The following is a 25,842-nucleotide window of genomic DNA, read 5'->3' on the forward strand; positions in this document are numbered from 1 at the left end:
CTAATGCAAATCCTAAACAGATGTCAGTAGACAGATTTCTGGCTCAGACTGTCACAGTGGTTTTATGAAAAATAGGTGTTGAAAATCTGGTTGTTTGTGTTTGTGTAACTTCTCAATTGTTTTGTTGACCTAACAAAAGTGTATTTTAACTTTTCTGTAGTAAGACTTACCTTTAAAAGCCTTAATCCTGGTCAGGGTAGAAGTCATGAATCTTGTTTCCTTCAGGTTCTAGAATATAAAATAAAATCTTGCAGTTACGTTCTTTTGTAACTTCTGAGATTGAAAAAAAAGAGAAATTACAGTGAAAATCTGAAAACTAAGATTGTATGAGTGTGACAGCGTTAAATTTTCCTTTAAATAATATATTATTGTTAGTGTTAAAGATTTTTTTAATAGCTTTTCTCTATCTTAGTTGAATGCTTTAAAGGCAAAATGCTCAAAAATTATGTATGCTGTCAGGATGGTGCCATGGTATTGCTGCATCCCAAATGTTAGTGATGTTATCTTTTCATATGCAGAACTCTCTTTACTTGGAAATCTCAAATACTCCACCGTTGAAGTTCTCCCTTGAAATACTTCCAGCTTTGCAATGGGATGTGTGGTCATGGTTGATCCTTCTGAGTAGAACAGTATCAGTGAATCTTTTGAGTCTGTTCTGCCACAAAAATTATAAATACGTGGTTTTCATTTTTTTCTTAATTCTTAAATAGACACTTTCTTTTCTATCACTCTTCATGGCTTGGTGTTTTTTAAAGAGCAGATACCTTTAATCTTCTTGGCCCTTTTTTCTTCAGAAATAAATGGATGTGAAGTGGCATTGAAGAGATGTTTTAAAATAATTTTTTGTTTGCAATATGTTTTACAATAAGATTTTCCAGACCTGTGCATAGGTTGAACTAAAAATTAAGCAATTGAGTCTCTTGAGCACTAACAATTAGCTATGTGCTCATTGTGCTTTTTTGTATCTGTCTAGTTAACTTTTGGTACTTACTTTTACATAGTTACTTTTTACTTAGCTACTCTTGGCTGAGCAGAGTAATCGTTTATACCAACTGAAGCTGAGACCTCTTGTTCGTGATAATGAAAAATAGAATCCTTAGGCTGAAAGGAAAGCAAGCTATGAATTAGAACAGTACAGAAGGGAGGGAAGAATTAAATACTTGGCAGTTTGGCTTGAAGGTGGGGGTGGTGGATAATCACTCTGAAGACCATGGGAATCTTCTGTTGTTTGCAGTTGTGAAGAAAGTCATGAATGGACTATTTTTAAAATGTGCGTGGCTTCAGTTGGTGTATTCTAGAAGTAACTGTTGGTTTAATAGAAAAATATTTTTTTATTTCAAGAAACAACTTTTTTCATTGTTTTTGTCTTTTCCCCATTGATCTCTCTTGCTGTTTGTTGGGCATGTGCTTGTTTGTTTTTAGTATCATGTTGGTTATACTTTCTCCCTTTCCTCTTTACAGTGGTAATAGTTTTCAAGTCTTAGAGCTGAAGCGGTGGGGGTTTTTTCCCAGGATCTTTCTTGACAGTTTCTTATCAAAGGTTTAAAAAAAACCACTCAGTCTCTTATTTATCAAAAATTTGCCATTTCTGATATACCTAAAGTTAAACTATTTTCCTCCCCCAGCACTTGATAGTTCCTCTACTACAAGCAGTGCCTCTCCTGTTCTGAACAATTATGATGCCCTGGAAGGAGGTGGCTATCCAGGTAAGAGGTTTGTTTTGAAATATTTATTTAAGTACTAAAATGTGGGTTTTTTTATTATTTCTGGTGTTGTTTATTGTTAATTAACAAGTAGATGAAAGGTGATGCCTATAAAAGAAACAAGGGAAATAATCAGAGAAAACATACATGCCTATTTTAATAACTTTTCACATTTTTAACACTGAAGTTCATATAACCATTTAATAAAACTTCCCTGAATCATGTCATACTTTCCACTGTAGTATTGAGCGTAGTGCTGAATATATGCTAAGTGTGAAAGCAGCATCTTTTTCTAGATTATACTGTATGCCTGATTGTGCTGTTGACATTAGGAGCTGATAATAGTGGCTGACACATCACAGAAGTTTTGGGAGACCAACAATATCAGCTTGCAGAGATGCTTGGATCAGATTATTTTCTTTTCTTTTTCTTCATTTAAGGAAAATGGCTGCTGTTTTGCTTACTCTTAGCTCTAAAAATATCAAGACTGTCAGGTTGGTTCTGAATGAACCCACTGGCTGACTACCTTGGTCTTGAAATCTGTAGAGCTGCCATATTGAGAGCAAGTGGAAAAGATGCTATTCAAAGTATTTTAGCCAGTATTTTAAATGATAATTGAATTAATTTGGAGGGCCTACCCCTCCTGGCTCTTTTGCCTTGTTCTGGCCCCTGGGAGTGTAGTCACAGTAGTTTGCCTTAGTTTGATGGGTTCCTGATTAAAGTGAGATCTCTCTCAATTAGAAAGCTGATATTGTTATCTACATAGGGTCTAGCAGGACTACAAATTCTAACTTCTTGCCTAATAACTAACTGTTTTGATTCTGCTGAAGGCATATTCTAAAAACAACTTGTTCCTTCTTTTTTTCCTTAAAGATAAACAGAGTCAACATTAAGTTTCTTAAATATGTTGATTTTTTAGTTTATTGGATTTTTTTTCCTCATGGAGTGTTCATTCCAAACATAGTTTCTTTGCAGTTGGTTTCTGGAGTGCTTTGTTTCTTTGCTTGCACTTTTCCCAGTGGACTTTACCAAACTTAAATTCTTCTGAAACTTAGCTCACATTTGTAGACATTTCTAAAGAGTTTCATCTATTTACAGCTGTTAAGTTCACTATGGATTTAGGTCTATGTCTTACTTTCAGTTTGACTTCTAAAACTAATGGAACTAAACTGTACTGCAGTGATATACAAGAGAAACTTGTATCAGTTATTAACTTCAAAAGAGACCATGCTTAGTTTCTTCTCTGCCATTTGTGAATACTGTCAAAACATAAGATTAAGCCAACTGAACTATTTTTTAACTGTAGACACAGCTTTTCATTAAGTAACTGTAGAATCATAGAATGATTCTAGTCATGTTTTGACATTATTCAGAAGTGGTAGAGGGGAGACTTGGTCTCTTCTGTGGTTTATATCAAATGTATATGTTGGAATAAAATGTGGTTCTAAGGGGTTATTCTTTTTTTATTCAGTTGAAATAATTTTTTTTTTCAAGTTGCCTCTTTTTGTAAAGTAACATTTTGTTTGTAGTGACACAAGTCTCTGGTCATCTTCCCATATACACTGTCTTTGTCAGTATTCTTGAAGTAATCTGCCTTGCTAATTTCTTTTTTCAGTGTAGAAAAATAACTTGATGGATAATGAAAAAACTTATAAATGTCAATGTTGTTTTAAAATATTTAGTTTACATTTAAATTAAGAAGGAAATAATAAGTATATTGAATACCTGTGGGATTTCTTTTGTCCTTCCAGAAACACGTTCTGTGACCAGCAGCCCAGTTCCCACTCCATCAGTCCTCCAAACATCAAAAGCTTCTAAGCCCTTTGGTTATGGATATCCAGCACTGCAGCCGGGCTACCAAAATGCAACGCCACCTACTCCTGTGCAGCCCAGTAATCCAGGACACCATCCTGGTTTTCAGCACTATCCACAGGCTTGTATTTTTAATTTAAATATTACTTCATGAAGTAACTTCGTGAGAAAACCCTTTTCTGTGTGATATATTTCCCCTTTATTTTCATATTTCATATTTTTATAATTTCTGAGACAATAAATATTAGGTACAATATTGATGTCATAGCTGTGGTTCTAAACTTTTTAGCAGGCTTTTGAATGAAAATTTTAAGTGTGCCTCCAAGTAGTTAGACTTAACAAGTTTGCTTCACCAGTTATGAGCAACCTCCACAGTGTTGAGGTTTAGTGTTTGAAAGAGCTGGACTTTATTGGTAGGAAACCATGAAGAAGCCTAAGGAAGTACTTGATCAGCATATATGAGAGCATAGGCTATGATCTCAAATGACCTTATGAGCAAGGCATGGCATAGGGTCCAGATAAAGAGCTCTATAGAGCTTGTGCTGGGCATGTGTAGCGGAGCAGGCTGCCTACATCTGATCCGTTTTCCTGGTAAAGAGAGCACCAAACACCCAAGAAATTGTGTACAATCACCTGATTCCTGTTGTACACTGAGAACAGTGACAGAAGAGCCAGACACTGAGGCAAGACACAAATGCTGAAGAAGTACAGAGAAATGTATGTGTGAAGGGGTCTTGAAAAAGAAACATAATGATACACAAATCCTGCTCTCTGAATAAGAGCCAGTTGGCAAAATAGTGAAACTGCTGTGGTGGGTGACCAGAATTCCTTACTGCCTATAACAACCAGGAACGCTTTCACTGTCACAGCCATAATGTAAAATGTGATGTGGAATAAATGTTTAATTTAATTTTTTTTTTTTTAATTGAAAGGGTTGGCTTCATCTTTAATGTAAGATGGAGTTAAGCTCTTTTCAGGAGCACACTGTAAAAGAACAGCAGTTGCTTCAAGTGAATTCTGGTTGGATCTATAAGGAGAAAATTCTTCAGGATGGGAATGGGGAAGTACTGGAACAGTTTGTGCTGTGAAATTGTCAATCCTTAGATATTTTCAAAACTTAGCAGGACAAGTCTATATGAGCAACCTAAATTAACTTTTAAGTTAGCCTTGCTCGAGCCAGGGGTTCGACTACCAGACCTCAAAGGTGCCTTCCAACCTAACTTTTTCTCCTCTTCTATGGTGTTTTGTTTTAATTTAAAAATAAATATTTAAAGGCAGTGTCTGTAACTTGGAAAAGTTTATTGTAACATAAATTGCAGCAGAGAGTGGGAGAGAAATTGTGTCAGTATTTTTAGTAACTTGTTTTCTTATACCTGGAGAGATTGAAGGATTATGTGTGACTTCCAGTGTTGATTTGTGTAATGAATTTTAATTTTGTCCAATGATACACATTTGGAAGGTGTGTCACATTTGTCTTAGCATTTTTAAATTCCTGCAGTACAACTCTGTTTGTGTGGGTTTGTTACTAACTGCTGCTGTATCTTTTTTTAATACATGCCTGGGATGGAGGGAATTACTAGAAGATTGAGGGTTGTTATTTACACATCACTGTGTGTTTACCTGTTTGTCATGCTGTTACCTTTTTCAGCAATATCCAGGTGTGAACCAGCTGTCCTCTTCCTTAGGAGGGTTAAGTCTACAGCATTCTCAGCAGCCAGAAAGCTTGAGACCAGTAAACCTTACACATGATAGAAATATTTTACCGGTGTCTTCAGTTCCAGCACCTGTGCCTAACTTGAATTCTGATCTTAGGAAATTAAACTGCAGTCCAGAGTAAGTTTACTGTGTCTGGGACAGCGTCTTACATTTTTTAGTGGGCAATAATTATTTAAAATGTCAAAAAATGTCTAAACCGACTCCTGACTTTAAATCTTAGTGATGAGCTAATAAAACCCCTTTCAATTGAAAATCAATTTATCCCCTGAATACTTACACAAGTATTGAAACTGTCCTGTCATCAGAATACATGACATGCAGTGAGTGTAGCTTGTTTCCTAATACTTTAATAATTTTGTTTTATCTTCACCTTGTTTTGTCCATTTAAAAAACCCGGTCTTTAATAAACACCTTAATGTTATGCAGTATGTTTAATAGAATATTTCCATAATACTGCATAGGATTTTCCTCACAGAAGTATTATGATCATGCCTGAATACATGTAATAATTTATGAATATATTTTATTATGGTAATTCTGCAATCACATATCCTTTTCACCTCTGATTAACATTAAGTAGTATTATCAACTATCCCAAGTCAAGTGCAGCTAAGTACAATGGAAAGTGCTATTCCCCAGAGATTTTGTTTGTAATTCCAAAATAAATATTCTTCATTGCCCTAAAGTGATACAGCATCCTTATTGCTGTAGTGACAGTGCATGAAAGCAGAAATCAGAAAACTGAAGGCCAGGAAGTCATTCTTATGTGTGGAACACTTTGGACCACACTGTTTGTGCTTTGGGCTTTTTTTAACCTTCAGGTTACACAAAATGAAAGGTTTTTACTCTCTCAGTATTTGGGATTGTTTTCTGCTGTTTTATTACATAAATATGACATTCTGAGAACTAGTTAAATACTCTATTGCTTCTGTAGTTCCTTCACTGGAAAAGTCTCTATAATGAATAGAAAAATACATAGTTTTCATTGAGTATTGTACCTAAAGGAGTTCTGTCTCTTAATTGCAAGTTAGTTTTGTTATACTTGCATTGCTGAACTACTAAACTGCGGAGCAGGGGAGTATTTTTTTATTTGTTTCCTTAGGAAGCCTTTTTAAAAATCTGTTTGCACTTTTAAATTAAATTATCTTTGTAAAAACATAGGGTTTCTTAAATGTCTAAGTTCTTTAAAATCAGGTGTTAACACAATGTTTTCAACATCTTTTAAAATGTTGTTTTTAACATAATTTTTCTGTTTCCTTTCAGCTCATTTCGATGTACATTGACAAATATTCCACAGACACAGGCTTTGTTAAACAAAGCTAAGCTTCCTTTGGGTTTGTTGCTGCATCCCTTCAGGGACCTAACGGTAAAGTATCTTACTTTTTTTTCAGTGTGTTTATTTTATGTATGCATTTGTTCTATTTTCATTCAAACAATAAAATATAATGAACTCTTAAGTCCTAAGTTTGACAGAAATACCAAAAAATTGTCTGTGACTTAGAGAGGAGGAGAGCAAAAAAAGCCTTGAAGTTGCTACTTCATTGAAATTCATAGGGGAGAACCTTTGGAGAAGTCCTTCAAGTTTCTTTTTTTGTTGTTGGAAATCTTTGCTTGCCTGTGGTTCTCCGAGGAATCGCCGCTCTGTGTGTTGGGCTCACAACTGTCAGATACCTCTTGAAAAGGTGTTCACAGAGCTCTCCTGGAGAGAGGTGCTTGGGTTGAATGGGTGACTGGCCTGATACTTGCTGTCAATAGAATGTAAGCACAATGTAAGAGTGAAGCTATATTCATAATTGTTAAGCAACTCCTCTCAATATAATTTATTAGCACTTACGTAAAAATGTGAATAACTGTCTGGTATAACTTCCTTTTATAAAATGTGTGTTCTTTGTGTAAGGTTTGCTGTCTGTCATATTTCATACAGAGCCACTCAGAGTTGTCCTATCTGTCGTTATTCCTTTTGCCATAGTAGCTGAATTTAAAATAATTTCATTTAAGATCTTACTACATCTTTGATTTTGAGATTAGATTATGGCAATAATTAAATGTTATTTCTTTTGATTTTAAATGGGCTATTGTTTTTAGTAGACATAATAATTGCTCTATGAAATTGAACTAAACAGCTAAAAGGAAAGATGATAGAAAATGTAGTCTTACAAAGCTTTTATGAACTGTACTGCACAGTGATGTTTTCCATAAAATGTATTATATACCTTTGTGACAGCTTTTCATTGTTTCTTTTTAGCAATTACCAGTAATAACATCAAGCACAATAGTGAGATGCAGATCCTGCAGGACTTATATCAACCCTTTTGTTTCTTTCATTGATCAAAGGCGGTGGAAATGCAACCTGTGCTATAGAGTTAATGATGGTAAGTGACGGTCACGGGAGATGCTTGCATTTATAGAATCTCTTTCAAGTATTTGCATTGTATCAGTCCATGGGATACTTCAGATTAAAACATAGACTATAGTGACAGTGTTCTTATGATCCAGAGATTTTGAAAAACATCTTAAGTCAGATGTGTTGTGCATTTTCTTGAAGCAAAAGATTGTTTTGCAATCTTCAGGGAGACGAAGAAAATGTATTCATATTATGCTGATTACTTGTCTAATGAAATCAGCTAATCCCACTGACTGCAGCTGCAATATGCAAATGGAAACACGGTAACAGCTACAACTGCAATCCAGGCCAGAGGTTATGAGGAACAGTACAGATCGCTGCTCGTTGTGAAATGCTCACTTGCATTGCTGTTTTATAGTTGGGAATATATTGTTGTTCAAAAAAAACCTTTCTAATTACTGAACTTTGATGTTAAAGATATGCTTGAGATATTTGAAATATTCCTTTGTTTTATGTATCCGTAATGTGAATTTTTTGCTGGTGCAATAATTGAAATGTGCCCACATTACTTTGGTTGTAGCTGCAATAACGGTTTTTATTTGCTGACAAAAATATAATCTGTATTGGGGGGAATTTTTTTTTAATAGTTCCTGAAGAATTTATGTATAATCCTCTGACACGGTCTTATGGAGAGCCTCACAAACGGCCAGAGGTGCAAAATTCTACAGTGGAATTCATTGCTTCCTCAGACTATATGGTAAAAAAAGTTTTCGTGGTAGCTTCAACAGCAATTGCATATTAATATAATAGTGCTTGAAATTAATGTTGCATACTGCTCCTGTGATGTGTATTAATTTTCCTGTGAAGCTCCTCTTAACACCAAGGAATAGTTAAATTCATATTTTGAATTTTGGTTAATGTACGCAGTCAGAAGCTTTTCAGTTAAAGGTAATTCAGTGTATGTTGTAATCCAGTGTAGTTTAATGTGGCACAGTCAGATTTGAATCTGATGCAGTGTAATTTCTGCCTTTCTCCCTCATTTTGAGGAGGTTTTGAAAGACCAGTAATAGAATAATAAGCAAATTAATTCAGCTTCAAATTTCTAATTAGTAGTTGTGAAGAAATGTTTCTTATTAGGAGTCAGCTTACAATTGCTGTGATAGTGGGGAAAAAACCTAGTTCATAATGACATTATTAGCAGCAGCAAAAATAAATTGTTCTCTTGTCTTTGAATTGAAACACTGTGGCAGAGACATTGAACGGTGAATAAACAGAGCTTGTTACACATCCTATTCTTGGGGGAAGGATGTAGGTAGAATACTTCAACCCTGTTTAATGGATCACATTGTCCATGTACTGAAAGAACAATGGAATTTAAAAGATGGGAGTCCATATCTTTCATCATGTTTGACTGTTGGAAGGAGGGACTAAAACACCCTTTTTTTTTCCTGAAGTATAACATTTTATGTTAACTACAAATGGCAGTTACTAACCACTGGGGATTGTGGTTAAATCTATCCACATATTGTTTAGTAAATTACCTTTATTTCATAATGTATACCTTGCATTTTTCTAAGTATTCCCTTTTCCTACTTCCCTTTCTAATGACTAATCACTTTTAACATTTCTTTGAATATGATTTTTGAGTGGTTTTGTTTTGTTTTTTTTTTTTACTTTGTAGCTTCGTCCTCCTCAGCCTGCGGTATATTTATTTGTTTTAGATGTGTCTCATAATGCAGTGGAAGCTGGATATTTGACAATAGTCTGCCAGTCATTGCTGGAAAACCTAGACAAGTAAGAGTATAAATAACCTTTTCAAATCAGCTAACATGTTGTTATGAAGAATTGTAAATTTAAATTTTGAAGGAAATTTCAAAGTGTCTAAACATTCTGTCCCTAAAGAGCAGAAGTTCCATGGCCTGGAATTTCTTCCTGGCGTGTGTATCTGCATATAATTTACTTATTTATCTGCAAGGAATATTTAGCTGTAACTTCTAACAACATGTTGATTGTACAAAGATTTTTAAATTGCATTCTTCCCCCCTGCCAAGAACAAAAAAAATAATAAATTACAGAGCTTAAATTGTCTGGTTCTTGTGCTGAAATGTCTGAGGTGCTGCAAACTGGATTATTGTAACCATGAGAGTGAGACTGCCTAGGTGAATTGTGTTGTCAGTTTGGTTTTTTTGGATCACAGTTACCCAGATCTACCTGTGCCAATTTTTGTGTGTTTTCAGTTTTGCACTGGGACAGCATGTATGGGACTGTTGCTCGTGCTTTTTGAGCGAGTATTAATGAGCTTCACTGTGTTCATGCCTTTTGACAGCTAATCCTGTGGAGGCCTTGCCTTGAAAATTCCTTTCTACAAGTTTTTCTTGGGGAACTTGGTTTTCTCATGAAGAAACCAACATATACATTAAAAATCTTCACTTCAATTTTTTGGTTCAGTCTTTCTTTGTTCAGTTTTTTACAGCTGTTTTGTCAACAGATTCTCAGAAACATGCTTAATTATTTTAGGAAAATTCATAAAATCCCATGCAAAGTCTACAAGAAAATCAGTGCATCCACCTGATTTATATACCCAGATGGTAACAACAATATTTGCCTCTACTGCTTTTGGTCACTGTCATGGTTTTCAGCACTTCATGATGTTTTTTATATTTTATTTGAGAAATCCCATGTAGTCTTTAATTTTGTATTATGCCTGCCATACACTGAAATATGGTCCACATGAGAAGTAAGTATATTGCGTTGTAGAGACATTGGATTTTGGCTTAGAGCTGTAAGTACTCTCTAACTACAGCTACACTAACTACATTAGTGAATGGGGGGGCTCTGAATTAGGAAAGAGCACAATGCAATGTTTTCTATTAAAGAACTGAGAAGGCTGCCTTCTTTCATGTGTCAGTGTAACATTTAAATGAACCTATAAAGTTCTCTTTTGGAACAAAACATCAATTAATAATGAGTGCTTGTCTGTAACACTTGGTTTCATAAACTATGTCATTACCCCAGCTTTTCAGAAAATATTGAGGGGATATTGCTTGTGTTCATGCTTCAGATCTCCCTTCTTATGTTCTCCCTTCACTTCTTTACACATGAACTGAGTTTCTGCTAACATCAGCAGGAGCCCTGAGTATCTTTATGCCTTGAGAGAGAGATTTAGGGCTTAATAGTTTATTTTTAATTGCTTCAGGCTGCCTGGAGATTCAAGAACAAGAATAGGGTTCATAACGTTTGACAGCACTGTTCAGTTTTACAACTTGCAAGAAGGTTTATCACAGCCTCAGATGCTGATTGTCTCAGATATTGATGGTAAGTAAAAAGAAAATGGGAGTTGAATTTTTGAAAACCTATTATTTATTTTTTCCCAGAACGAAGGCTAGAATCTCTCAACTATTTGGTATTTTACAGAGTATTTTTTTGAAAAATAGTCTTGCACTAACTACAGAGTAGGTCATGTTTAAAATGTGAAATTCAAAGGTTAATTTTGCTTTGAATAGGACAAGCTTTGTATAGACTGTATTACTCTCTCTAACACACATATTAGAAAAGTAGACTGTTTTGTGGTGTGTGTGTATAGCAGTGGGCAATGAAATGTTTTGTTCTATTTTAGTGTTACCTTTTTATAATAAAAAAGTTTTTTTCTTTTCTCTACAGATATTTTCCTACCTACACCAGATAGTTTACTTGTAAATCTCCATGAAAGCAAAGAGGTATGATTGCTCAAAATACATCATTAAATTTAAGGTGTTAAATGTTCAAAATAGATGCTCGTGTTAAACTTTGAATTCAAGCTTATCTTCATGATATGTAGTTCCAATGCTAATTTTTCATTATGGAATTATTACATGTTGTTTCTTTGATACATCATAGCTTTTAAAATTACAACTTTGTTTTCGTTAGTGTGTTAAAACTAAACTATTTGGTACTAATTCTTCCACTTCAGTCATGGCAATACAGCTTTTTAGAAACAGCAGAAAATGTCAAACTTACAAAATCTCATTTGTTCTGCAGCTGATAAAAGATCTACTGAATGCATTACCAAATATGTTCACCAATACTAGAGAAACACACAGTGCATTGGGCCCTGCTCTTCAGGCTGCGTTTAAACTGATGTCTCCAACGGGTGGTCGGATCTCCGTGTTTCAAACCCAGTTACCGTCTTTGGGAGCGGGGCTTTTGCATTCCAGAGAAGATCCCAATCAAAGGTCAAGCACAAAGGTAAAAACCTTACTACTAATTTCAAGAGACTAAGGACTGGCCATGTCTTTCTGACTTGCATAGTTCTGCAGATCAATGCTTGGTTTTATTTTATAACAATTCACTAAACTTTAATTATGTCTGTGTTTATGCATTTAAGATCACTAGTTTATACATGTATGGGTGGTGTTGTTTTGAAGTGTGTGAGCTGTCTTTTGGCCTTTGGTGCATCATTTTTCTTGGCAAGCAAAAGAAGCTGCAAATATTTGTGATTGGTTTGTGACCAGTTACTCAGATGCTGCTGAATAGTACGTCTTTTGTTCCATGAAGTCTAAAAACCGTGATTGTTGCCTTAACTCTTCCCTGTATGATTTATTCACTAAAGGTGGTCCAGCATCTTGGTCCAGCAACAGACTTTTATAAGAAGTTGGCACTGGACTGCTCCGGCCAGCAGACTGCTGTGGATTTATTTCTCTTAAGTTCACAATATTCTGATCTAGCTTCTCTTGGTAAGGAGTACCCTCTTTCTGCACTGTTGTCTCTCTTCAGAAGCATAGGCTACCTCAAGAATTCTTAAATCATGTAAATATTTTAGCATGTCTGTAATTGCAGCTCATGTTGCAAAGGAATTGACTTTGAAGTTGATAGAAGTAAAGAACAGAAGTATTACAGTGGTGGTATCAGACAACTTATTCTAGGATTTCAAAGTTTTAAATGAGAAGTATTCTCCTGCTCAAGAACAGGAAACAGAAACATGGCAAGGAATAAATGAAGTTTAATTATAGGGGTAGAACAGAGTTTTCATCTTTCAGTAATTATCCAAGATTTGTCTCTGCACACACACATAATTTTGCCTCTACACTATTAGATGTTTCTGCAAGCACTTCAGTCTTAGCTGCCAAAGGTAGGATGCTTATTGAGCTTGGTGTATAATTAGGTCATTATGTATTGGGGTGGTTCATTTCTGTTTTCAGTGGTCTGAGTCTGGGACAGTTCTCACTGTCTTACAGATGTGGGTGATATTGAGAAGATGAACATAGATGTGACTTGTGGAAATCTGGACACAATTTTTTGTCCTGATTTCACATTACAGTTTTACTTCTTAACTGTATCTTTCCTTCCTTCACAGCTTGCATGTCTAAGTATTCTGCTGGATGCATCTATTACTATCCATCTTTCCATCGTACCCATAATCCTGCTCAGGCTGAAAAGTTGCAAAAAGACCTGAAAAGATACCTTACAAGAAAGATTGGATTTGAAGCAGTTATGCGCATAAGATGTACGAAAGGTATGTCTTAAATACTGATTCATATGGAAAGGTTGGTGTAGGTGTGTTAGCAATCATTTTGATTGTGCTTAGTCTTAAGCAACATCAAATTGAATGTTATTTTTCTTTCAAGAGTAAGATAGTTACCTTCTTTATGTCAAGTTAGCTTTTGGTGTTTTCTTGTTTTGTTTTTTAGTTGATGGTACCATCTCACTGTAAGTTGACATGTGTAGTGTAAGGGCATAATTTTGGACTTGGAACACTTTGGAGTGTTCAGAATTGAACATGAACTCTACAGGATCTTGCTGAAATGTCTAATGATTCATTTAATTGGTTCTACATGATAGAATTTTTACTGTTTTCTTAAACCTTAGCGTGAGGGCTGTGGGTTTTAGTTATTGATAAGAGTTTTCTATGCTGTTTTAACCTCACTCTGAATTATTGAATCTGCTTCTAGGTCTTTCAATACACACTTTCCATGGGAATTTTTTTGTACGATCTACTGATTTACTGTCCCTTGCCAATGTCAATCCTGATGCTGGATTTGCAGTACAAATGTCCATAGAGGAAAGTCTGACTGACACATCTTTGGTTTGTTTTCAAACAGCTCTTTTGTATACTTCCAGCAAAGGTAAATAAATTCAAATTAATTGGTCAGTGGGCTTTTTGTTTCTTTTTATAATGTAATGTTTGTATAGTTAGTTACAAAGCCTTTTGTTGTGCTCTGTACCCTACGAGGATCTTGTCAGAGCTAGTAAGCCTACTTGGCAGTTAATCACACACTGGAAATCCGTACAAATTCTGTTTCAGTGTGAAAATTTCATCTCCATCTGACATAGTACTGATTCAGCACGACTCTTTTACTTAAAAGTCTGGCCATTGTTACCAGCAGTAACATGTTTGGCAGGCACTTGGCCCAAATGCACAGACGGATGGATTGGAACAAGCTGCAGTTCTACATTGGGTGGGCATAAAGAATAGCAGCTAATTTCTATGGTGGAAGATGCCACAAAATTTTGGTATGGATATCAGTGTATTTGTTTGTAGGATCAAGACACCTATTGTGAATGTTGCTAGTTTGTGTTACCAATTTGAGCTGCTTTAGAGCAGAATTTGAACAGATTGACACAGGATTGGGAGACAGTGTTGCAGCAATTTCCTGACTGGTATGTTTTCTAGAATGGGTGCATCTTAGATGGGAGGACATACTGTAATGACTGAATTTGTTTACTTCTACCAGGAGAGAAGTCATAATGATTTCTCCACTTATTTCTCTAGGTGAGCGTCGAATTCGAGTGCACACACTTTGCTTGCCCGTAGTGAGTTCCCTGTCTGATGTGTATGCAGGAGCAGATGTACAAGCAGTCGTGTGCCTCTTAGCAAACATGGGTGAGTAGAGACCAGAGAGATTCACATGGTTTTTTTCACTTTCCTAATTTTGCCAGTCATTTAAATGAAGTAGTGAGCAAAGCCTGGATATTATAGAAAAGGTTGGAGTGCAGCACACTGAAGCCTGTGAGTGCAAAAGATGACAAACCCAAATTTGTACTGAAACTGCAAACTGAAATATTCCTTGTTCTGAATACTTAGATGACTTTAATCTTTTAAAAGGAGCCTTCTTTCTTTGTTCTCTGGATGTTAGTAAAGGACAAAGAATCATAACATACTTGGATCAAAACTCTCATTTTTGTATCGTCATTATCATTGTTGTTCACTCAAACTTTAGCATTCTAAGACTACTTAAGAAACAGCGATTCAGTTTAGTGGGTTGCTGGAGACTAAAAAGGAACTTCTGGCAACAGTCTGTCTGAAGTACTGGTTTTCCATCCCTCTATCCTACTGTTGCTAGGTTGAGGACTTTTACTTATCCCTTACTTGTGGGTCATAAGTAGCTGTTTCATAGACATAGCTGTTAAATATGTAGGACTCTGTGCAGCATTTTAGTATGTGCTATATTGTATATTAATAGTGAAATCAATTACAAGAAATACATTGTAATTCTGTGTCTTTTGGGATTGGAACTAGATGATCTTTAAGGTCCTTTCCAACCCAAACCTTTCTGTGATCTCCTCTTAAATACACATTCAGTCCAGCAGGTGGCTTCCTCTAACCAAAGGATTTGCAGCCCTTGCTCAACAGAGAAAGATTTACATTTACATAGTGCACTTACACTAATCAGAATTATGCCACTGAAGTAATGGAAGAAATATCTTGGGGGGGGGCAAAAAAAAAAAAATCAAAATTAATTGCTGCAAATCTTGTCTTGGAGGGTGGGCAACAACATTTCAACAATAGCTAAGTTGTTTGTATAAGGTTTAAAGCAGGATTTATATTTAGACTCCACTTTGTATGATTGCTTTAAAAATTTCTTTTAATTCTCCAAGAGTACAAACTATGGAGCCAAAATTAGCCACACTATCTTTTCACATTGTGAAAGTGAGTTCCTTTATGGACAGTCATCTAATTTACTCCTAAAAAAAGTAGGAACACAGATGTGGTTTGGGGGATTTTTAGTCTGAAAACATAACCCAGAAGCACTACTAAAATTTTCAAAATTCTAGGGAATGAGTGAGGCCATCTCTAGTAACTTCTTGCCTCCTTCTAACCCACCAGCTGTGGATCGCTCGGTTTCATCCAGCCTTGCAGATGCAAGAGATGCCTTAGTCAATGCCGTGGTGGACTCCTTGGCAGCATATATGTCAACTGCCTCAAATCTGCAGCAGTCCATGCTGATAGCACCAACTTCCCTCAAGCTCTTTCCACTCTATATTTTGGCTCTTCTCAAACAGGTATGTATAATCTAGTGGATTACTGTTTGATGTTTAGTTTGTTGTTCCATTTGAGGAATTCTTCAGTTCTAAGTCAAGCAATGTCTGCACTTCTCTCAAATTATGGAAATTGGATTATCATCTTCGTGCAGACAGGACTTTAATGTAGAAGATGACTGTAGTAGCTTATTTTAAATTATTAATGTCTGAACCATTTATTAGTTTTCTTAATTTTGAATTTCTTATGTTTTGTTTTAAATTGTTTTACAATGAAAATAAATATATAATTTACAACTAGCATTTCTCAGATTTTGGCGGCTAATTAGTGTAGCCCATTAAGATTGTTGGAAACTTCTTATTAGTACTTCTTCATTTTTATTTTATGATGCAAAAACAAGTCAAGTATTTTTCAATACATAGTTTTTGTAGTTTAAAGTTCCAAGAAGAAAAATGAGTTTCCATGGAGATACAGTGAAATTTATTACAGAAACTGAAGTGATATAGTTGAAAGTTCACATAGAAGTAGTTACTACTTTTTTTTTTTTAATGATATCTTTGTTTGGCTTACTGAACATCATACTTAAAAAGAGAGAGCTTCCTGCAGGGTTTTGTTACGAATAAATCTCACATCTTTAAACTTTTCATGTCTGTCAGTTCTTGGTTCTCTTACGATGAATAAACCTTTATATAAGTTTTGTAAGAGATCTAACCATAGTTTTCTTCAGCTTAGTGATTTCTTCAGTCTCTAGTATACTGATTATGATCTTTTGATACTTGCATAACAAATGCAGTTAATGACGGGGAAAAAGCAGACCATTTATTATCAAGAAAATCTGTGTAAAAGACAGAAATTAGAGTGGTTGAGAAAAGTTGTTTAGGTTTGGGGTTTTTTTTATCTTTACTAACAATAGTAAAACATAGAGAAACCAAAATCAAAATGCTTGTGGCAACCAAGGAGGAGTGATGTCCTTAGTTTTGTTGTAGAAGTGAATATGAATTTTAATCATAGGAATGTTCTCCATTGAGTCACAATGTGATGTTTACTTCATTGTATTGCTTCTCACAGCAATTGTGTAGCAGTTGCTTCTAAAGGAAATCTGAAAAATTCATTAGGAGAGAGTTAAAAAAAATTTTATCCTATGGCAGTCTAGTTTCTCCTATGAAACATGAAAGTATGTTTCCCTTCCAAAGCTTTTCCTTAACACTGAATTCTCACTACTGTAAATTGAGTTAATCTTGTGCACGTATGTACCTTGCCTGAACTCTGCTTGTCTCATATCTTTCATGTGATAGCTTGCATTGGTGAGTTTCACAGGCCAGTATCATCTGTCAAGAATAAAAATGAGAAATGCTGGTCCAATTGCATGCAAATTTTAGACAAACTGAGGGAGAAACTTATTCCCCTTCATCAGTAAGAAGGGACAGTGGATTATGTTTTAAACATATTCTGCTCAAGGTCTATGATTAAGATTCTATCAATAAGATACATTTTTATACAAAAGCTCTGCCACCTTTGATTGACAGTTTCAGAAATCTGAAATGCACTCCTACACGTGACATAAAATACAGGATTTGTTTGAGTAGTGATGTTGTTCTCCTGCAGAAAGCCTTCAGAACAGGCACAAGTACACGCTTGGATGATCGTGTCTATGCAATGTGCCAGATGAAGAGCCAGCCTCTTGTTCATTTGATGAAGATGATACACCCCAACTTGTACAGAATAGACAAGTTGACTGATGAGGTAATGTATGAAGCCTGGTTATAGCATTTTCTAGTTTTAATGGCCCGTTAGACTTGGTGTTGTGCTGCAGTAATTTTATGTTGTTATTGTAATATAAACAGAGCATTTTCATGAAGTTATAAAAAAAAAAATCAAAAACATTCTTTTCAAGTTTTGAGTTCCAAGTATGGTAGTGTGGTATAAGCAGAACTGTGGTTTACTTCATCTTGTTTCAATGACCACAGTAATTCCATAATTTTTTATTATACAAAGAAAGTAAAGAAAACTTAATGTATTGGAAACAGTAATTCCATAATTTCTTATTATACAAAGAAAGTAAAGAAAACTTTATGTATTGGAAACATCTTCAGTGTGTTTTTATTAGTTAGCACTGTCTGTGGTAAATGGGTGTAGTAGATCTGATGGATGATTCAGGGTTTTCCATACAGAAATCAGATACAGTTGCCTGCAATAACCTTCCAGTGGTTTCTGACTGAAGTGGATAAAACAGAATTGTACTTCTACATGGTTATGATCAGACTGAGAAAGTATTCCGTGTACAAAACCAGGTTTTATTAATTCATCCTCTATAGACATAGCCTAGGAAATGGATGCATTTTTTTAATAGCAAGAAGCAAGATGGAATTTTATTTAAGGTCAAAGTTATTTATAATTGCAAAAATAAGGGGTTTTATAAGTAAGATTTTAGGAGTTTTTTAGTCCCTAGTTTTGGAAAAGTATATGTAGGAGTTTGTTTCTAAGTGATACAAGATTATATGGTAAACTGAATAGTTTCTCTTGTGGTGATGTTGTATTGTTCAGCACAACCTCTGAGCTATTTGTAGTCTTAAAGCTTCTTTTAAGGTATTTCATAAACTCAAATAGGTGAGTCTAAACTCAGTATTCTTCAGTGGAGTTAGTCTTTTTATACTTCACCCCTCCCAGTCTTTGAGATACCAACTTCAACTGGCCTTGTAAAGTTCTTTTTGTGGCACTTAAATTGAAACAGTGTGTTCAGTGTGCTTGTGTTGTAAAGAATCAGCAGTGTCTTTAGAAGATCCAGTTTTATTAACAAAGGCTTTTAGATCAGTTATTTTGAGAACAATAATACAAAAAATAAGGCTTATTTTACCTACTGGAATTAATTGACAAATCACATTTTAAGTCATAACAGAATGCTAATCTGCCATTTAGTATTACTTCCATTTAAAGTATTTGTGACAAAGGCTGCTCTTCAATTTCTTGTTTCTTTAAAAAATTCTGTGTGATATATTACAGTATTCTTTTTAAATGTTTTTGTTGGTTTTCTTTTCTCTTAAGACGTGATTCTTGAAAGTATTGAGTAAAGACTGGAACTTTCCCAAGTGGAATTCAGTAGCTTGATTTTCATAATTTGGTATAAATCCCCAAAAGCTGCAAATCTGGGGCATTATAGTAGGAATTTTTTTAAATACTGATTTCTTTTTAATAATCTTTTACTACATGGACAGTGGTTAGTTGGTAGACTATTTTTTCCCTGTACTATTTGCAGAATGCTTCAGAGATACTTGACATACCTGGCCTGTTTTTGTATTGGAGGGGAAAGCGGCTTTAATCTGAAAATACTGGGGTGTTGGGTTCATTTTTTTTTATTTATTATTGGTTTTGTTTGGTTTATTGCTGGGGAGGAAGGTGAGGTATTTTTTAATAATGTAAATGCAAACAGCCAGATTCTTTAATCAGATCAGTCATAGTGCTCTGGGGACGAACCCAAGGATCACTTCAGGGAGGATGTTAAATCAGGGGACTTCCTGTTAACTGAGTGCAGTTAAATACTGAACCCTTCTGTGTAGGGAGTAGAATTTGATGGTCTTCTGCTCTTGCAACATTTCTAGTGAAATTGAATGCAATGGAAAAAAAACAGAAGTTGTTTGAGAAAAATTTAAGTGTCAACACCAGAAATTCTTTTGAAATTTTGACATTTGTAGCATCAAAAATGTTACATAAGCAACTTAAATTAACTTGCATTATTATGTTTTAGGTATTAAAGTAGCCTTTAGAATAAGTAACATTCTAGAGCTCTTTGCACATAATCATTTTAGGCTTAATGTAGTACTTTGTTATATGAGAATCCTCAAAATTTTACTAGAGATTAAAGGTGCTTTTCCTGTTTTGTTTTACCTTTCAAGGTAAAATTCTAGTGTTATTGGGTTTTTTGTTACAGACTACAATACATGTAAATGACAGAGTTGTTCCTCAGCCACCTCTTCAGAAGTTGTCTGCAGAGAAGTTGACAAGAGAAGGAGCTTTTCTTATGGATTGTGGTTCAGTAAGTTAAAATTTTACACATTCATTTTTTAAAAAAAAATTTAAGGGGGAAAAGAAAATGCAATGCCTGCTGTGTTATTAAAACCAGTCAGCTCTCAGCAATAAGTGTTGTGAATCAGCATTCCAGGTAACCTGACAGAAATCTGTTCCAGTGAAAAGCTTTCATATTTTGATCTGAGAAGTATCTTTGATGCTATAGAGGTTAATTTTTTTTCATGCAAGACTGATCACAATATACCGAGAGTTCACACTGAGGTGTTTTTTCTGGAATTTAAGGATTTTTATTTTCCAGAATTTCTTTTAATGGCTATAAAATTGCATATACTAAGAGTATTTAAAAAAACACTTGTTGCAGGAATGTTCTCAGTTACCCACAAAAAGTGGGTTTATGATTTGTGGCCTGTGTTATATAAGAGTTGTGAGTGAGAGGGAATTGGAGAGTGAACAAAATCTGTAGATACAGCTTAGGGTATTTGTAGCAGTTGCACTGAAACACTCAATTGGATAAAGCATTATGCTACTCCAGTGGCAGTCTAGAAGATGCTTTTAACCTTGAATCACTTCAGGGCTGAGTGTGAAGGTAAAACTTTTGTCTCCAGGCCTCTGAAATAATTACTACAATAAGCTTTGATAATTGGTGCTTTACTAGGACATGTTTAGATTGGGAAGCCAGTGTGCAGTAACCAACAGAGTGGTGTGACTTCAAATAATTTGAGGGGTTTCATTTAAGGAGGTAACATGGGAAGTTACTACATTAACTGTTCCATTATAAATGTGTCCTGCAATCTCATTCTTTCAGTATTTGAATTCTACATTAACTGTTCCATTATAAATGTGTCCTGCAATCTCATTCTTTCAGTATTTGAATTCTACCTATATATTTTCTTATATTTAATGACCTTTCTCTAAGTGTTACCAATTTACTGATTATTTTCATGCTTACTTATGAATATAGACATGTATGTATGAATTGCAACTGGAACACTTAAGTGATTCATTTGCATGGAAGTTCCTATTCTGGTATTATTCCTATTGCAGCACCACTTGCCTGTTTCTCTAAAATGTTTGCAGGGCCTTTACTAAATCTGATTCTGACATCTTACAGGTTTTTTACCTTTGGATTGGAAAAAACTGTGATAACAACTTCATAAAAGATGTCCTTGGATACCCAAACTATGCATCAGTGCCACAGAAAATGGTAGGCATTTTAATGAGTTGACCTCTATAGTGTTTACAGTTGGAATGTTCATTTAATCTATTTATTCCTGCATTTTCAGTTTTTAATTATGTAACTATGAGTTAGGTTGGTTTTTTTTCTAGTTAGGTACCTTCTAACCTCGTTAGCTTCATAGGAGCCAGACAGAAGTTGTCAGATGCTTTCAAGGAAAGAATGTAGACGTGTAAATTTTAGCATTCATGAAATGCCAAACAGTTGCTCTATAACATAACTGCTTTTATTATTTTAATGGAACCATGTGTGCTTTCACATGAATAGGAAGTAATTTCACAGGATGAATACAAAAATTATCTATTCAGATGTGCTAATGATTAAGACTGGAGTTACCATAGTTTTCAGAAGTCTTGGGTTCTTTGAACCTGGTGTAAGATACCAAATCTGTGGTATGACACAATAGGCTTGTAAGTAATGGTAAAAGTTAAGTTTTGCTCAGCTTCCAAGACTTGACTCAGTGTTAAGAAGAGAAAATGTTAGCTATTAGAACATCAAAGACTCTTGGATGTGTGTTTTGGTGGAGGGCTTTTTATGTTATAAACTGTACCTATAGTCTAGTGCATGAAACAGAGCAGCAATTAAAGAGAAGTCTCCTCTTCAGTGAGTAGTGATTCCATAATGTCAACAATTGGCAGGTAAGGATGGACCCTTTTAAGACACTCTAGGGAAGTTCAGAATCAAATGGTTGTATCCAGATAGTAGCAAAAATATGTTAGTATAAAAACACATAGGTAGATATTTTCTGTTTATAGTTGCATAGTATCAAGGAGGAAAGTGAAGAACAGGTTAAGAGTGGTAAGCTATAAGACTACTGTAAAACTGGACTGCTTGTTCAGAGTTTTGCATTTTGCATGTATTAGCTATTTAGAACTGTCCCCTATGACCAGCTGGTGGTATTAGTTAATAGAGCTTCCAGGAAGAACTTGGATAACGGAAGGAGGAGAATTTTTTTCTAATGGTTATATAGCATCTATTATAATGAAAATGAGACAAGAACTTACATAAAATTATCTTTTCTTTTAAATTATGCCCTCATTCTACAAAGGTAGCAGTGGCACTACTTTAACTGAAATAAATTCCTTTATGCCATGTTAATTGTCTTAAAGTGTCAAATTGGCTGAAGAGTTGGTGTATTTAGCTCAGTGAATTGCTCATGTCTTTTTAAGTCTATTTTTTTCAGCTTATTCCCTAACCAGATAGTCCAGTAGCATCTTTCCATTGATATTTACATAAAATTGAGATTTCACTTCTTGTTTGTTCAGTGATGCAAAGTGCAACATGTAGAAACTTGATTGACAGAGGAAGATACAGGCAAGAAGACTGCAAAAGCAGCATTTTGAAAAGATGACCTTGCTGTCTAAAATCTTTTGCACTTAAAACACAGTATAAGATGTACACTTTCCTAGATAGCAGCGCACCACAGATACTGTGAGGTGTTGTCCTTTAAACTGAAGAAAAACATTTGTGTATGTTAATCCATGGTTGGTAATTTCTTGATAGAAATTGTGGCTTAAGTCATGTTACAACTTCCAGGATCAGGTTTTTTTTAATAGTTTCGATCATAAAAGGTGATGGTTTCTTTCAATTACCTTCAACCAGACACAGCTTCCTGAGGTGGATGCACCTTCTTCAGAAAGGACACGATCTTTTATATCGTGGCTTAGAGATAGTAGACCTTTAAGTCCAGTTCTTCAAGTAATAAAGTAAGTATTCCTGTTATGTACTGACTTGTTACTAGAAACTTGTATTTACAATTTCTAATTAAGACTGATGAAAAGTGAGTATATCTGTCTGGAAGAAACTGAATAACATTATCTTCCCAGCTGATACAGTGCTGTTTCTAAAACTGTCTAGTGACAAAGGTTGTCTTTGAATCTAGTGTAAATTCAGATGCTAATAATTTTATTGGTAGGAATTAGTTCCGTATTTTTATATTAGGAATATACTAAACCACAGTGCATGTCCTTATGATCAATGGTGTTAACCAGGTTAGTTTCCAGTATAGCATTTACAATTTCATTATATGCACATAAAAAAGATTCAAGTAGAGTTAGTAATCTGTAAATGGTTTAATAATTGTATGTATTTGTTACTGAAATCTATAGGATAGGAGTTGATTTATGATAGATGAGGCAAGTTCTGAAGCCTTTTCAAGCCATGACCTGCTTAAGGAGGTTTAAGTTCTCTAAAGTGGTTATACTTGAGATTACATTTCACTTGTAAAGTACTCATTTTACTGAGCCAGATGGGAGATCACATTTTAGAGAGTATCATGATTTGCACAGAGAAATGATGCTGAAATATAGGACTGAAGATCTTGAGCTGTTGGCATTGTGGCTGCTGCTTGACTTGCAAGAAGTTCTGAGAGACCATAATAGATAGGAGAGCTCTGCTGCATGCTGCACAATACCAGAACAGAGGACTGTGTCCCAGCAAATTTTTATGGGAGCAATAATTTTGGATACTAGGTCTTTGACATGTTTACCTTTTCTATTCTGTTGCCAAGAAAGTCTGGGGAGGGGATTGAGATTACATGTAAGCAGAGGTGGAATTTTTGCATTTTTTCATTGCCACCAGCATATTTGTTAGCTTCAAAAACAAAAGAATTTTTACATTTCCTGTTTTGTGTTTCTACAAGATATTTTAAGTGCTGTATTTCACCTGCTTTTCTACCATTTTATATACTTAAAAAGATGCTGTTGTTTGATAGTGTATTGCAAATTTCAAGTGTTTTTCTAGGCTTTGGATTATTTGCAATTGTAATATCTTTGGACTGAATTTATATTCCAAATGACAGTAAGCAATTTATTAGAACTTATCCCTCTGTTTGAATTTGCAGTGGATTTTTTTGCTCGAAGTTTGATTTTGCTCAATATCTTCCCTTCTTCTTTCAGAGATGAGAATCCTGCCAAAACAGATTTTTTTCAGCATTTAATTGAGGATCGGACAGAAGCAGCTTTTTCATATTATGAATTCCTACTTAATATTCAACAGCAGATTTGTAAGTGACCAAGGCAGAGGAAAAAGTCTGACTTCAGACAGAAGCATGGGCCAAGAGAAGCATATGGGAAGTTACAGAAGTGGATGCTTGTTCTTCACAATATACAGTGACCAGCACTGTTTTGGAAGCTTTACAGCTAAAGGAGTATACATTTCCAAAAGAATTTTGCAGATTTCCTTCAGTCTAAAAATGCTACAAGTGATGAAGCTGTTTCACTAGTAAACTTTAAAATTGGTTTGTACACGTTTCCAGTTGTGCAGCGGTATGGTGCTCTGTTTATTGCAAGCTGGTGAATTTATGTAGCTATGTGGGATGATATTTCTTAACAAAATGTACAATTAGGTAAAGCCTTTTTTCTTACATTTATTATAGTAGCCCTTCCAGATCCAAATCCTTAACAGAGAAAGGGCAGTAATGTATGTTGGTTGTTTATATGAATTTCTTTTTAAAAGGAATGACTCATATTTGCTAAAGACTTCAGCAAATTCCCTGTGAAAGTTGTAGAGTTTCAGTAAAGTAAATCAATTGTAGAAATAAAATATATAATGTACATAAGTATTACATTTGTAAAGAAAATGTAAAAAATGTAACTAAAAAAAAAGACCTAGCTCATTGTGCAGAATTGTTGAGTGCTCGATGATGATGAATTGTTGTGTCCCAGGCTAGACAATGAAGTTGACTATTAAAACATGATAAAAAAAGTATCAATGTAGAAGGAATACAGCTGCTGCTTCTGTTAATTTTAGGTGAATTTATTTATGATTGGCTTACTAATTAAAATATTTTGCTTTATCATGTGGTTTTATATTTATGCAACTATAATCATTTTGCAGCTAAACTCTTACTGAACTGAATATTGAAGAGAACGTTTACCACCCTACTTCACAGACCTATGGAAGGGAGGAGAAAACACTACATAATCTGAAATGAATTTTGATTCAGAGTTCCTAAACCTCTTATGTATTATCCTAAAGGAGGCATATCTGTTAACCTTGGTTTGCATTTTGTAACTGCTGTAGTCTTGGTCCAGGTTTCTGTAACTTGTGTTGTCTGCCATTTAGAGTAAGCGTGGGTAATCATTCACACTTGAAGATATGAATTCTGCTGTGATCTAAAGAAAAACAAGAAGGGATGTAAAAATTAATTGCATTACATCAGTGAAAGTAAAGGCTTTAAAATGACAAAATTCAAAATGTAATCACATTTGCATATTTCAGAAGCTTTGTTCTTGCTAATGTTTTGGTAACTCAAGGTTTTGGGCTTTTTGATAGATTTATGACAGATTTTTTTTAATTGGTTTAAGTTGGGATGGTTTTGTTTGGCTTTTTTTTTTTTAGAGACACATTAGAATTAATGCATATAGCACAATCACTCATACTTAGTCTTCTGAACTTTATCTGTTTGGTTTAATGAAATGTGACTACGATGGAATAATTAGGTACAAAAAAGTAAATGATGATTAGTATGATTACATTTTAATTTAATGTAGCCTTGAAAATGCTAACATTGTATTTTAACTGCTATAGCCCCTGAATCAGGTAGTCGAGGAAAAAATGTACTAGCTATGGTTTGCAAATGCTTTAAAAGCTACAACAGTTAAATTGCGCAAGTAGCGTTACTCTGCATGTTAGCACAAACTCATTGTTTGGAGAAGATAAGTTATATTTGTGTGTTGTCTTTAACTAAATGTGCTTAAGTTACCCAAAGAATTACATAAGAGAAACTTTCCATTTAGTAAATTAATTTATCATGTAATAAATATCTGAGGCA

The 25,842-nt window shown here is 34.7% G+C and overlaps 1 protein-coding gene across 4 annotated transcripts in view; it reads left to right on the plus strand.

Annotated features, from left to right (window-relative positions):
• The window catches only part of SEC24B (SEC24 homolog B, COPII coat complex component), a 46,352-nt gene extending 21,488 nt beyond the window's left edge, over positions 1-24,864 (plus strand). For all 4 annotated transcript variants that reach the window (XM_069013325.1, XM_069013326.1, XM_069013328.1 and 1 more), the window contains 20 exons: positions 1,626-1,706; positions 3,455-3,636; positions 5,164-5,348; positions 6,495-6,597; positions 7,477-7,603; positions 8,223-8,332; positions 9,257-9,369; positions 10,772-10,890; positions 11,236-11,291; positions 11,593-11,799; positions 12,164-12,287; positions 12,908-13,066; positions 13,503-13,676; positions 14,324-14,434; positions 15,659-15,834; positions 17,417-17,554; positions 19,737-19,841; positions 20,946-21,038; positions 22,671-22,774; positions 23,966-24,864. In XM_069013325.1, the coding sequence (XP_068869426.1) occupies positions 1,626-1,706; positions 3,455-3,636; positions 5,164-5,348; positions 6,495-6,597; positions 7,477-7,603; positions 8,223-8,332; positions 9,257-9,369; positions 10,772-10,890; positions 11,236-11,291; positions 11,593-11,799; positions 12,164-12,287; positions 12,908-13,066; positions 13,503-13,676; positions 14,324-14,434; positions 15,659-15,834; positions 17,417-17,554; positions 19,737-19,841; positions 20,946-21,038; positions 22,671-22,774; positions 23,966-24,080 (2,582 nt within the window). In that variant the 3' untranslated portion in view covers positions 24,081-24,864. The remainder of the gene's footprint in view (positions 1-1,625; positions 1,707-3,454; positions 3,637-5,163; positions 5,349-6,494; positions 6,598-7,476; positions 7,604-8,222; positions 8,333-9,256; positions 9,370-10,771; positions 10,891-11,235; positions 11,292-11,592; positions 11,800-12,163; positions 12,288-12,907; positions 13,067-13,502; positions 13,677-14,323; positions 14,435-15,658; positions 15,835-17,416; positions 17,555-19,736; positions 19,842-20,945; positions 21,039-22,670; positions 22,775-23,965) is intronic.
• Positions 24,865-25,842: the final 978 nt, after the last annotated feature.

Source organism: Aphelocoma coerulescens, chromosome 4 (genome assembly GCF_041296385.1).
Source record: "Aphelocoma coerulescens isolate FSJ_1873_10779 chromosome 4, UR_Acoe_1.0, whole genome shotgun sequence".
Taxonomy (NCBI): Eukaryota; Metazoa; Chordata; class Aves; order Passeriformes; family Corvidae; genus Aphelocoma; species Aphelocoma coerulescens.